The sequence below is a fragment of the Scyliorhinus canicula genome, chromosome 2 (assembly GCF_902713615.1).
Source record: "Scyliorhinus canicula chromosome 2, sScyCan1.1, whole genome shotgun sequence".
In the NCBI taxonomy this organism is placed as follows: Eukaryota; Metazoa; Chordata; class Chondrichthyes; order Carcharhiniformes; family Scyliorhinidae; genus Scyliorhinus; species Scyliorhinus canicula.
In genome coordinates, this window is record NC_052147.1 from 243,293,199 (window position 1) to 243,306,859 (window position 13,661).

At 46.4% G+C, this 13,661-nt stretch overlaps 1 protein-coding gene across 1 annotated transcript in view; it reads right to left on the reverse strand.

Annotated features, from left to right (window-relative positions):
• dars1 (aspartyl-tRNA synthetase 1) overlaps positions 1-13,661 on the reverse strand; it is a 123,313-nt gene that overhangs the window by 6,801 nt on the left and 102,851 nt on the right. The window contains exons 13-14 of the mRNA XM_038789924.1: positions 7,716-7,862; positions 5,544-5,586 (exon numbers count right to left, since the gene is read on the reverse strand). Of these exons, the coding sequence (XP_038645852.1) occupies positions 5,544-5,586; positions 7,716-7,862 (190 nt within the window). The remainder of the gene's footprint in view (positions 1-5,543; positions 5,587-7,715; positions 7,863-13,661) is intronic.

Here is a 13,661-nt window from a genome sequence, read left to right on the forward strand (position 1 = left end):
AGGTAAGAATGAGACTCCACTTTGCTCCCGTCACAAAGTCATTCACAATTACTCACTGATTTAACCCAATACAAAGTATATGGCAAAGATTTAAAGGAAACACTGGTTAAAGAACAAAATCAGAGACCGTCGGCGGAATTCTCCATTCCTGACACTAAGTGTTGACGCTGGCGCAGGATTCGTGGAGTTCTACGACAGCAAAACTGGTGCTGCACCTGGACCACGGCACGGTAGCATGGTGGTTAGCACTGTTGCTTCACCGCGCCAGGGTCCCAGGTTCGATTCCCGGCTTGGGTCACTGCCTGTGTGGAATCTACACGTTCTCCCTGTGTCTGCGTGGGTTTCCTCCGGGTACTCCGGTTTCCTCCCCCAAGTTGCGAAAGACGTGCAGTTCAGTAATTTGGACATTTTGAATTCTCCGTGTACCCAAACAGACGCCGGAATGTGGCAACTATGGGGCTTTTCACAGTAACTTGATTGCAATGTTAATGTAAACCTACTTGTGACAATAAAGATTATTTTAAAAAATTAACCAATTTAATGACCATTGAGGGGCTAGCCACCGGCGCCACGTGGAACACAATCGATTCCAATAAGAAACGGTGCAGGATTCGCTCGATTCATAATTGACACTCAGGAGGCTAACAAGCGCTAGCTGCATATACACACACTTCACTCCCCACACACACCACCCCAGCTAGCAAGATGGCAGCAAGGAGAGCGGCACCCTGATTTACGGAGGCCGAGCTTGAGACCCCACGGGACACCATGCAGGAGAGGCGGGCAACCCTGTACCCCCGCCGGGAAGGATGCTGCCAGCTGCCGCAGTTCGCCGTGCCTGAGCGCAAGTGGCAGAGACTGTAAACGCCACCAGCACTACTGTCCAGACTGACCAACAGTGCCATAAGAAACTGCACAACCTCCTCAGGGTGACCAGGGTGAATAGGCAGTGCTGTGCCCCTGGCACCAACCCCTGTCCCACATACATGTAACCCTACTCCCATCCCCCCCACCAGGGGGCGGCCGAACCTCCACCTTGCACCACATGCTGCCACTGAAAGGACCCTGCTCTGTTCAAGACCACAGGAAACTACAAAAGGTTGTGAATGTAGCCTAATCCATCCTGCAAACCAGCCTCCCATCTATTGACTCTGTCTACAATTACTGCTGCCTTGGAAAGGCAGTCAGCATAATTAAGGACCCCACGTGCCCCGGACATACTCTCTTCCACCTTCTTCCGTCAGGAAAAAGATACCAAAGTTTGAGGTCAGGTACCAACTGACTGAAGAACAGCTTCTTCCCTGCTACCATCAGACTTCTGAATGGACCTACCTCGTATTAAGTTGATCTTTTCTCTACACCCTAGCTATGACTGTAACATTATATTCTGCAGTCTCTCCTTCTTTCCCTATGTACGGTATGCATTGTTTGTATAGCATGCAAGAAACAATACTTTTCACTGTATACTAATACATGTGACAATAATAAAGCAAATCAAAAAGTACCAGCCGCTATGGCCAGGTGCCCTGGTGACTGAAGCCACCAGCTACTCACCCCCTGCATGCATCTGACTCTCTAACACTATGCGTTTTCTGTTCCCTCCCTCCCTCCAGGAGACTGCCCTGGAAAAGGGAGCGGGAAGTGACTGCAGGGGGCCACCAGACCTGCGGGCCGTCAGTGCGGCAGGACAGAGGGCACTGGACATGGTCGGCGGAACAGAGGAAAGGGCAGTCGTCGGGGTGGATATTAGCGTCGGGTGAGAAAATGAGACCCCGCTGAATGCAGTTCCTCGTGCCACGTGTGTCAACCCACCCTTTCCCCCCAACACCACCCTCACACCACTGTCCACTCCAACACACTCTTACCCCGGTAATGGGGCGGCCTTTCTGGTGTCCCCCAATCCCAGTCACAAGCCACAGCCCAAGGTGCCGAGGAGCGATGAGGACACCAACACGGACATGAGCCATAGACCTGAACACCCCGGAGCTCAAGTTTGATGATGACACTGATTTCCCGTCACAGATGTCTCCAACACCCTCCACCGTCCCAGAGACACTCACCTCTGTTGGGCACTTCAGTGAAGAGGCTCCCGGGACACAATCTGGTGCGCACCACACACATACTCCGGTACTGCAGGAATTCACGAGGGGGTGGATGATCGGAGGGTGGGATGTCCCCAGATATTAGCTGCTGTCCAGATGTGTTTCGGGCTTCTGGAATGGACAGTGCCAATGTTTGTGGAGATGCAGTCGTAGAGCCAGAGACTGCATGAGGGTCTGTCTGTGAGCATCCAGTACCCGCAGGAGGAAGAGTCCAACCACGTGCAGGGGCAGGTGGTGGTGCTGGCCATGAGTGCCACCCAGGCCAATACTGCAAAGGTGGCATCCACGGTGGAGGCCTTGGGGCTGAGGGTTTCGGCTATGGATCAGCATGTCTAAGGCCTGGGGCAATCTGTGCAGGCAGTGGCCGAGGCCCAGGACAGGGCTGCCCTCTCACAGGCAGCCATGTACCAGAGCCACCTGGACATTGCAGCGGCGCTCCTGAGCGTGGCCCAGTCACAGCAGGCCACGTTGGAGAGCATCAGCGATATTGTCCAGGCAGGAGACAGGGAGGTGGCCCAGTCTCAGTAAGAGATGGCGCAGTCACTGGCTGATACGGCAAAGATCCAAAAGGTGGTGGTACAGTCATAGCGTGATGTGACACAGTCCCAAATGGAGGTGGTCCACTTCCTGTGCCCCATGGCCGCAAGCATGCAGACCCTGGTCGAGACGGCAGCGGGCCTCCAGGACTGGCAGTGCCAGGTGGCAGGGCAGCCTCAGGGGATAGCTCTGCTCCCACCCCTGTCCCATGGAGTAGCAAGGGGGCCATCGGGCAGACAGAGGGCGAAGGTGATGGGACGTGTTGGGGACTTGCACAGGGGAGGTGCTGGAACCCCGCAATATGTCAGAAGCCCCCTCCTGTCCCTGGCGCTTCTGGTGGGCAGCGGGCAGAACAGGGCAGCACCATGCCACCTGGGACACCCGAGCAGCAGTTGGGCCCATCCAGGCTCGGTCGCCCCAGGACATGCCCGCTAAAGGGGACCCAGGTCGCAGGGCAGAAATCACAGCAGGCCGCCTCCAATCCTGATGTACCACCTGGAGATCCACCTAGATGTAGCGTTAGGGCCCATAAGGCCAGAAAAATAGTTAAGTTGGCACTGATGCAGGGCACAGTTTAGTGATAGGGGCAAGGGCACTTACCTGCATATGTGTTTGGACATTAAACACCTGTGTAAAATGTTACAACCTGCCTCGGTGCTCTGTCAGATGGGTGTGAGGGGTGCACTGGTCTGGGCTGGCTGCAGAGGGTAAATGGGCAGACGTCAGGGTGAGCTTTGCTCAGGGCCGCTGTTCAGCCAGTGCTTACCACTCTGGTGTCCCACCCCAATCCCACCACCCCCTGAACCGCATCTTCAGAATGCCAAAGCACTGCTCAATCGTGCCCCTGGTCGCTGCATGGGTGTTATTGTAGCGGGTCTTTGCGTTGGTCTGTGGCCTCTGGATAGGTGTCATTAGCCACGACCTCAGCGGATAACCCCTGTTGCCTGAGCCATCTCCCCAGCCGGGAATGCACCTCAAAGTGGCTGGGAATCGTCGTGTGTGCCAGGATGAAGGCTTTGTGCACACTGCCCGGGTATCTTGCGCAGACATGTCTGATGGTCTGGCCCTGGCGCCTGTTCCTGGGTGGGGCTGAGGTGGTGGGATGGGGGCACCTATACAGCCGGTGTCACTTTGCAGGACCAGGAGCCAAGGTGGGTGGGTCAGCAAGATAGCTGCCTTGCGGGACATGGCAGTCCGTGCCTAGATACCGCCCCAGTCCCCTCTCCCAACACCAATCTCTCAGCCAGCCAGACCAGTGTCGGATCGGCAGCGCCTCTCTGTGACCTACCTCCTCTCTCTCAGTCATCACTCACGCCGCCTGTTTCTCGATTTTTACAAGCACAAGTGAACCTCGCCGTCGAGAATTCTCCCCAGTGGAGATGGAGAATACCGGGTCAGACCCGCTAATGATATGCCAATGGCGTTTACTGTACTTACGGAGTGCAACACATTGACTCTGCTGTCAAGGCACTGGAGAGATGCGATTTAGCACGAAACCGGCGCATACCACAATATCACCGTCAGAACCAATATTCCGTCCAATCGCATTTCCCAATTCCGGCGTCGGCTGACAGAGAATCCCACTCCTCATCTTCCATACTGAACTACGTGACGGTTACAAGCTCAAACTTCCGTGGCGAAGATCAATATAAAATCTTAATGTTTATTTTCCTTCTCAAGGACAATTAGGCGATATCAATAAACGGGGCGGCATGGTGCTTAGCACTGCTGCCTCAGAGCACCAGGGTTCAATTCCTGGTTTGGGTCACTGTCTGTGCGGAATCTGCACGTTCTCCCTGTGTCTGCGTTGGTTTCCTCCAGGTGCTCCGGTTTCCTCTCACAATCCAAAGATGTGCAGGTTAGGAGGATTGGCTAAATTGCCCCTTAGTGCCCAAAGATGTGTAGATTAGGTTAAAGGGTTATTGGGATAGGGCGAGGGAGTGGGCTTGGGTGAAGTACTCTTTCAGAGGGTCAGTGCAGGGCCAATGGGCCAAATGGTCTCCTTGGTCCCCTGCACTATACGGATTCCAGGATTCTATGAAATGCTTGCCTCATCACCGTGCCCTTATCGCCGTTCTGCATCAAGCTGGAAGACATTTCTGCATTGTAATGATTCATATAATTCTAACATGGCAAAGTATTGTAAATTAAACTAGTTTTTGTTAACTGCTTTCTGATAAGGATGTGACACACAAGTGCATGTGTGCATATAACAATACACACACACACACACAGGCCTTTTGGATAAGACCGTAAACTGAGGTTCAACCTGACCTCTTGGGGAGTGGGGGCTATTCCATGGCAACATTTCAACCAGGAACAAATGAGGTATTCCTGGTGTCCTGGTCAATACTTATGCCTCAATCAACAGCAGAAAAACAGATTAGCTGATCATCATCACATTGCTATTGGTGGGAACTTGCAAAGTGAAATTAGCTCCTGGATGTCTTGCATTGCAACAGTGACTGCAGTTCAAAAGTACTTAATTGGCTAGAAAGTACTATGAGACACCTGGTGATCATGAAAGGTTCTATATAAATTCAAGTCTGTTTTTACTTGAAATCATTATGTCTAAAGTTACCACATATCATATTGGAACAGAAATGGTTTTAATAATAGTGGGAATATACTTTTTTTTTTAATAATAAAAACTCTTAACACGTACATCTGAAGATCAACAGCATAGTCAAATAGTGAAAATATGGATTAAATAAATCAACGGAAATATCACAATGCTACAATTCCTTTTGACAGTTTCACTAACTTGAGGTAACCAAGTAACCAATCAGATCATATGACAGTGGTAAGTATAGTACTCAGAGGATATTAAAATACTCTGATTTAACACAATATTTAAATATACTGCATTCATTCATTAAAGGATGAAATATTCATATTTGTTACCTTTTCCTTCACCAGACGACCCAAGAGTTTTTCATTTGGGGTGCTGAAAGGTAATAATAATAATATAATAATAGCTTATTGTCACAAGTAGGCTTCAATGAAATTACTGTGAAAAGCCCCTAGCCGCCACACTCCGGCGCCTGTTCGGGGAGGCTGGTACGGGAATTGAACCCACACTGCTGCCTTGTTCTGCATTACAAGCCCACTGTGCTAAACCAGCCCCCCCGAATCAATCAAATCAAATTGAAATTGAAGGGAACAGGCTATTTCTGATAGGTAAAAGGGTCATCAATTTAGCCATTTTAATGTAAATACTAAAGCCCAGTTTAAAATCCATTTTAAACTGGATTTCATAATATAACTTCAAGCATAACTTTGATTACAAAAACACACAGCTTGCAGGATTTACAGTGGCAAAGCACAGAATTTGAAACATCTAAAAAAGCTAGCTAAAGCTTATGCAACATTATACTGAAGGTCAAATTGACATTATAGTTCACATGAGCTCTGCCATTGTTCAATCGCAGAGTTCAGCACATACCAGTTCAATGATAAAGAGCAGAGTTTGCATTCCAACAAACATTTAAGAATTCCACATGCAACATTTATATTAATTTTAAAAGTTCAACAAGATAATGTTGCACATTGATGATTGACAACTAACCATCCAACCAAATGCATTTGAGACCCATCCAAGCCAATTAGCACATTGCAGGGGTAGGGACAGATGGAGTCAGACTGATAACATTCTCTTAAAACATAGAGGTCCGTGCAGACCTTTTCCATCTAGGATCACTGTATACCTTTTACCTAACTACACGCTATCCTTAGTTTGTATTTTCATATTTCCACTCTAACTCTTGAACTTTGCACAAGCTGTTTTGCTTTGAGCAAGAAGTATTTTTGAAAGTTAAATCTGTTGTAAACCATTAAGCCAATTATTTATCTTAAAGTCTTTTGCTGGCTTTATAGAGAACATTTGATTTGTAACCACAAGAAGATCTTAGTCTCTCAATTATAATCAATCGACACAATAAAAGATTTTTATTTCGCATCTGAGAAGTGTAACTTAAATTCTGCTGAGAAGTCTATACAAGACTGTTGCTGTGAGTATGACTATCGCTTGACTAGTCTTTTGGCACTTTGCAGGGTCAATGCCGGCTGGTCAATCCGGTTTCATTCCTTTGAGACTTTTTAGCGGTTTGATACAACCGAGTGGCTTGCTAGAGGGCGTTTTCTGTTTATAAATTTAGATTACACAATTATTTTTTCCAAGGGGCAATTTAGCGTGGCCAATCCACCTACTCTGCACATTTTTGGGTTGTGGGGGCGAAACCCATGCAGACATGGGGAGAATGTGCAAACTCCACACGGACAGTGACCCAGAACCGGGACCGAACCTGGGACCTCGGCACCGTGAGGCAGCTGTGCTAACCACTAGACCACCATGCTGCCTCTAGAAGTCACTTAAGAATCAACTACATTGCTGTGCATCTGGAGTCACATGTAGACCAGATAAGGATGACAGATTTCCTTCCCTAAAGGACATTAGTCAACTAAGTGGGTTTTATGATAACAGATAATGGTCATCATTAGACTTTTGATTACAAATTTAAAAAAAAAAATTGATTAAAATTCCACCACCCACAGACTCTGGAATACTAGTCCAGCAACAAAGCACTCTGCCACCGCCCCAAAATACATCACCAATATCTTGTTCTCCCAATTAATTTCTTGGAAGATGTAATTGCTGTATCTTTAACCTTGGTGGTTTGAAATGAAATGAAAATTGCTTATTATCACAAGTAGGCTTCAAATGAAGTTACTGTGAAAAGCTCCTAGTCACCACATTCCGGCGCCTGTTCAGGGAGGCTGGTAGGGGAATTGAACCGTGCTGCTGGCCTGCCTTGGTCTGCTTTAAAAGCCGGCTCTTTAGCCCTGTGCTAAACCAGCCCCTACAATATGGTTTGTTGCCATATTGGGAAGACAGTGCCTAATTATGTTGGATCAACTACTCATTGACATGCAAAAAAATTTAATAATTGTTTTAGTTTCTGAGGCTACAAATCTTTCAGTTATAACACTATCTACAGTGACACTAATACAGAATAATATGTTAAGTTCTTACTACCAATTAACTTAAATGACACAAAGTTTAACTTTTATCATTACCTCAAATCCTCTTCATCACCCATCTCCACACCAGCTTCCTTCAGCATGGCCACAGCCTCAGGAAATTCCAGTCTCAAAGTTGGTTCCAAGAATTTGAAAGGTTCACAGGGGTATTGTTTGCATACCGTTTGAATCTCAGTTTGATGCCTGTTGAATTTTAATACAAGGAATTAATGTTAGACCACAATTAAAATTTATTTTTTCAATAAACTATTAGCTTTCAATTAGCTGCTGGTTTTATCTGCAAAAGGAGACGATAAGCAGAAAATGCCCATCATTTTTATGTACTTTTAATTAATGTTAGGTCAAATACCTTAACAAATAACACATCCCAAAAAAAACCCCACGGTTGTTGGGAAGCGGGAGCAGGGGCTTGTCGTGAAGGTGAGTGAGTGCCTTTAAATTTGCTTACCTTTCAGCGGGAGCAGGGTTTGAGGGAATATCAGGTAAGCTCTTCCTTTCTTTTATTTTTCTCGTTTTTTTTAAATCTAGAGGTGATGTCAGGGAAGGCAGTACAATGCTCCTCCTGCAGAATGTTTGAGGTGAGGGACGCCGTCAGTGTCCCTGCTGATTTCATCTGTGGGAAGTGCACCCAACTCCAGCTCCTCAAAAACCATGTTAGGGACCTGGAGCTTGAGCTGGATGAACTTCGGATCATTCGGGAGGCAGAGGGGGTCATAGATAGGAGCTTCAGGGAAGTAGTTACACCAAAGACTGGAGATAGATGGGTAACTGTAAGAGGGACTGGGAAGAAGCAGTCAGTGCAGGGACCCCCTGCGGTCGTTCCCCTGAGTAACAAGTATACCGTTTTGGATACTTGTGGGGGGGGGGGACGTACCAGGGGTAAGCCATGGGGTACGGGCCTCTGGCACGGAGTCTGTCCCTGTTGCTCAGAAGGGAAGGGGGGAGAGGAGCAGAGCATTAGTAATTGGGGACTCAACAGTCAGGGGCACAGATAGGAGATTTTGTGGGAGCGAGAGAGACTCACGTTTGGTATGTTGCCTTCCAGGTGCAAGGGTACGTGATGTCTCGGATCGTGTTTTCCGGGTCCTTAAGGGGGAGGGGGAGCAGCCCCAAGTCGTAGTCCACATTGGCACTAACGACATAGGTAGGAAAGGGGACAAGGATGTCAGGCAGGCCTTTAGGGAGCTAGGATGGAAGTTCAGAGCGAGAACAAACAGAGTTGTTATCTCTGGGTTGTTGCCCGTGCCACGTGATAGTGAGATGAGGAATGGGAGAGAGAGCAATTAAACACGTGGCTACAGGGATGGTGCAGGCGGGAGGGATTCAGATTTCTGGATAACTGGGGCTCTTTCTGGGGAAGGTGGGACCTCTATAGACAGGATGGTCTACATCTGAACCTGAGGGGCACCAATATCCTGGGGGGGAGATTTGTTAGCGCTCTTTGGGGGGGTTTAAACTAATTTAGCAGGGGCATGGGAACCTGGATTGTAGTTTTGGGGTACGGGAGATTGAGAGTATAGAGGTCAGGAGCACAGATTTGACTTCGCAGGAGGGTGCCAGTGTTCAGGTAGGTGGTTTGAAGTGTGTCTACTTCAATGCCAGGAGTATACGAAATAAGGTAGGGGAACTGGCAGCATGGGTTGGTACCTGGGACTTCGATGTTGTGGCCATTTCAGAGACATGGATAGATCAGGGACAGGAATGGTTGTTGCAGGTTCCGGGGTTTAGGTGTTTTCGTAAGCTCAGAGAAGGGGGCAAAAGAGGGGGAGGTGTGACGCTGCTAGTCAAGGACAGTATTACGGTGGCGGAAAGGATGCTAGATGGAGACTCTTCTTCCGAGGTAGTATGGGCTGAGGTTAGAAACAGGAAAGGAGAGGTCACCCTGTTGGGAGTTTTCTATAGGCCACCTAATAGTTCTAGGGATGTAGAGGAAAGGATGGCGAAGATGATTCTGGAAAAGAGCGAAAGTAACAGGGTAGTTGTTATGGGAGACTTTAACTTTCCAAATATTGACTGGAAAAGATATAGTTCGAGTACATTAGATGGGTCGTTCTTTGTACAATGTGTGCAGGAGGGTTTCCTGACACAATATGTTGACAGGCCAACAATAGGCGAGGCCACATTGGATTTGGTTTTGGGTAATGAACCAGGCCAGGTGTTAGATCTGGAGGTAGGTGAGCACTTTGGAAACAGTGACCACAATTCGGTGACCTTTACGTTAGTGATGGAAAGGGATAAGTATACCCCGCAGGGCAAGAGTTATAGCTGGGGGAAGGGCAATTATGATGCCATTAGACATGACTTAGGATGTGTAGGTTGGAGAAGTAGGCTGCAAGGGTTGGGCACACTTGATATGTGGAGCTTGTTCAAGGAACAGCTATTGCGTGTTCTTGATAAGTACGTACCAGTCAGGCAGGGAGGAAGGGGTAGAGCGAGGGAACCGTGGTTTACCAAAGAAGTGGAATCTCTTGTTAAGAGGAAGAAGGAGGCCTATGTGAAGATGAGGCGTGAAGTTTCAGTTGGGGCGCTTGATAGTTACAAGGAAGCGAGGAAGGATCTAAAGAGAGAGCTAAGACGAGCAAGGAGGGAACATGAGAAGTCTTTGGCAGGTAGGATCAAGGAAAACCCAAAAGCTTTCTATAGGTATGTCAGGAATAAATGAATGACTAGGGTAAGAGTAGGGCCAGTCAAGGACAGTGGTGGGAAGTTGTGTGTGGAGGCTGAGGAGATAAGCGAGATAGCTGGGGGAAGGGCAATTATGATGCCATTAGACATGACTTAGGATGTGTAGGTTGGAGAAGTAGGCTGCAAGGGTTGGGCACACTGGATATGTGGAGCTTGTTCAAGGAACAGCTATTGCGTCAGTATTCACTCAGGAAAAAGATAATGTTGTGGAGGAGAATGCTGAGACCCAGGCTATTAGAATAGATGGCATTGAGGTGCGTAGGGAAGAAGTGGTGGCAATTCTGGACAAGGTGAAAATAGATAAGTCCCCGGGCCTGATGGGATTTATCCTAGGATTCTCTGGGAAGCCAGGGAAGAGATTGCTGAGCCTTTGGCTTTGATTTTTATGTCATCATTGGCTACAGGAATAGTGCCAGAGGACTAGAGGGTAGCAAATGTGGTCCCTTTGTTCAAGAAGGGGAGTAGAGATAACCCCGGTAACTATAGGCCGGTGAGCCTCACGTCTGTTGTGGGTAAAGTCTTGGAGAGGATTATAAGAGATATGATTTATAATCATCTAGATAGGAATAATATATAAATAGTATATGGCATAAATATAAACATTTTATGTACGGAGTTTCTTTAATTCAAATTTCAATTGAAAAAAAACCCCTGCCATTATTATCGTTCATATTTGCCAGTAACTTGTAGCAAGGAAGAAATATTCCACAATTTGTGATTTGACACAATTTGATGGCCGATTCGCGTTCTTCCACTGTTACCATTGTGAACACGGCATCTCAAGTGTAAACCTTCAATGATTTTCTAGATGTTTCTGCATTTGCACATTCATTGTCCATCAAACTTTGCTGCAGAAAGTCAAATTAAGTAACTAACAGTATAAAGAACTTTTTAACGATGAGATAATTGTTCGACTGCCAATCAACATTTTCCCAGAAAGTAAACAAATCATAAGTTATGCTGTAACGAAAGAGAAAATGCTGGAAAATCTCAACAGATCTGGCAGCATTTGAAGGGTCATCTGGACTCGAAACACTAGCTTTTTTCTCTCCCTGCAGAAGCTGCCAGACCTGCTGAGATTTTCCAGTCTTTTTTTCTTTGCTTTCAGAATCCAGCATCCGCAGTAAATTGCTTTTAAAAAAAAAGTTATGCTGTCTCCGTCAATTGGGTTCTCAATTGTTTTAAGGCAGGGTATTTCAAAGTGTGGGTCGCGGGTGCGTGGTGAGAGAGTCGTGAAGTGATCGGTTGCTCTGTTCCCGAAGTAGTCCCGATCGTGGGAGAAGCGCCCAACAACCGCTGCTGGCTTTTAAATTGAAAATGGCGGCAACTGCCGGCTGACGTGTGTCGCGAAAGTCAGCCGGTTGGCAAAAATGGGTCCCAGGAAAAATAGTTTGAAAAACATTGCTTTAAGGAGCTTTTAAAAATATCAAATGTTACATTTTTCTGGTTTATCCTTTCTGAATCTTTTTTATTTCTCTTAATCCAAATCTTTTTTTTCCTTCTCGCTATTTATTTCTCTTTCTGTACTTGATTTGACATTGATTCACCCACTCTAATTTACCCTCCTTCTCAGTCCCCCCTCTGTTTATTTCTTGGCAAAGAAGATACATTGTTAATCTTATTGTTTGTTCACCAAGATCTCAGATGTCTGGTTGGCTTCAATGAGCTGTTATCAACTCCATGGGCAATTAAAAAAAAAAATCTAAACATATACAAGCAAGACTAATTAATGGGGCATACCTCGAGATCCATTGCTCCAAATCTGGGCCATTTTGCAGAATAATAGTGAACATAAAGACGTCCTATTCCTTAGGTTGCATTTGTCACAGAATTTTAGTCATGTATAGGAAGTACAAACTTGGGAGTTATATAGCATCGCACTCAACCATAGGGCATGATAGTGATAATCTTTATTACTGTCACAAGTAGGCTTACATTAACACTGCAATGAAGTTACTGTGAAAAGCCCCTACTCGCCACATTCCGGCAGCTGTTCAGGTACACAGAGGGAGAAATCAGAATGTCCAATTCACCGAACAAGCACATCTTTCGGGACGTCTTTTGGGAGAAACCTACGCAGACATGGGGAGAACGTGCAGACTCCGCACAGTGACCCAAGCCGGGAATCAAACCGGGTCCCTGGTGCTGTGACGCAACAGTGCTAACCACTGTGCTACTGTGCCGCTTGTGGCGGACATCTTAAAGAATGCGCTTTAACAATTTTCTACTTTACCGCAAAAGAAACAAAGACTTGCATTTACATAGTACTTTTCATGACTAGGAAATGTCTCAAAGTGCTTTATAACCAATGAAGTACTTTTTGAAGTACAGTCGTTGTTGTAGTGCAGGAAACTTGACAGCAAATTGCCACAAACAGCAACGTGATAATGACCGATTACTATGTTTTCTGAACAGATTTAAGAATAAACATTGGCCAGGGCACCAAGGGTGACCCCCTGCTCTTCTTCAAAATAGTGCCATGGAACCTTTCATATCCACCAGAGATCTTGGTTTAATGCCTCATCCGCAAGACAGCACTTCCAACAGTGCAATGTTTCCTTGATAATGCACTGGAGTGACAGTCTTGTTTATTTTTGCTCAAGTTCTGGAGTGGAACTTGAAAACAGAACTAAATGAATTTTGAAACATAGTCATTAACTTTTCTTGGGAGGCAAATGTGGCAACCAATTTACACACAGCAAAGTTTCACAAAAAATGTACATGACTAAGTTTCCATTTTCCTTAACTTCATCTACCTCTACCTTAGCTCAACTACTGATGAAATTATCATCCATGCCTTTATTATCTTTAGACTCAAATATTTCAATGCTCTCCTAACCTGTCACATACCTTACACCGGACATAAGCTTATACTTATCTAGGATTCTGCTGAGCATGCACCAAGTCCAGTACACCTATCACCGCTATGCTTACTACTTGGTGTACCACAATCCTTCAATTTAAAAATTCCCATGCTTATTTTTAAATCCCTCCAAGATGTTGGCCTTTCCTACACTGTAACCTCCTCTAGCTCTACAACCCTTGCTCCTCCAATTGTGACCTCTTGTGTATCCCTGATATTTGTTGCTCGACCATTGGTGGCCATGCTTTCAGCAGCCTAAGCCCGAAGAGCTCCAGAACTCTCTCTGAACTGATCAGTTTCTCTGCCTCTGTCCCCACCTTTAAGACACTCTTTGAAACCTCCCACTCCTGTCCCAATATATTTTTTAGTTCGGTGTCCAATTTTGTGTGGCTGAATTGTGATATGTATTTGAACTGAGAATAGCAGAGGGTGGG